This window comes from Penaeus monodon, chromosome 25, assembly GCF_015228065.2.
Source record: "Penaeus monodon isolate SGIC_2016 chromosome 25, NSTDA_Pmon_1, whole genome shotgun sequence".
NCBI classification, from domain to species: domain Eukaryota; kingdom Metazoa; phylum Arthropoda; class Malacostraca; order Decapoda; family Penaeidae; genus Penaeus; species Penaeus monodon.
The window spans coordinates 10,269,138-10,269,563 of NC_051410.1; the positions used below are offsets into that span (position 1 = coordinate 10,269,138).

The following is a 426-nucleotide window of genomic DNA, read 5'->3' on the forward strand; positions in this document are numbered from 1 at the left end:
TGAAAAGGAGGTCAAATCGGCAATGCGATTACATTCCCTGAACAAAGAATTCTTTAACTTCGGAAAACTTGCCTTGTTTCCATGCTTCCCCCCCTCCCCCATGCCATTTTTTTTTTTACGAATCTTTGTGTAACATTACGAGCAGAGTTAAACAACATGGAGAAAGGTTATGCGGTCTGCACGGCCTTACCAACGAGGAAGCAACGGCTAATCGGATAAAAGCAAGTTGGCAGAAAAACAGGCAGGTATATAAGAGAGACAGAGGCTTCGTCTCTCATATCAGCTTCGCACGGAAAATATTCTCGAATCTCCCACAAAGCCATTCCCATGGTGAACGCCGTCAAAGTTTTCAAGAAGACTGCGCCTAATGGTAAGTTTTCGGGGCCGGTCCCTTCTCTGTATAAAGATGCATGTGGTAAATTCGTT

General features: G+C 44.4%; 1 protein-coding gene across 1 annotated transcript in view; it reads left to right on the forward strand.

Moving 5' to 3' along the window:
- The first annotated feature begins 215 nt into the window (after positions 1–215).
- The window catches only part of LOC119589535 (arrestin homolog), a 2,779-nt gene continuing 2,568 nt past the window's right edge, over positions 216–426 (forward strand). Inside the window, exon 1 of the mRNA XM_037938135.1 lies at positions 216–370. Within this exon, the coding sequence (XP_037794063.1) occupies positions 328–370 (43 nt within the window). The 5' untranslated portion in view covers positions 216–327. The remainder of the gene's footprint in view (positions 371–426) is intronic.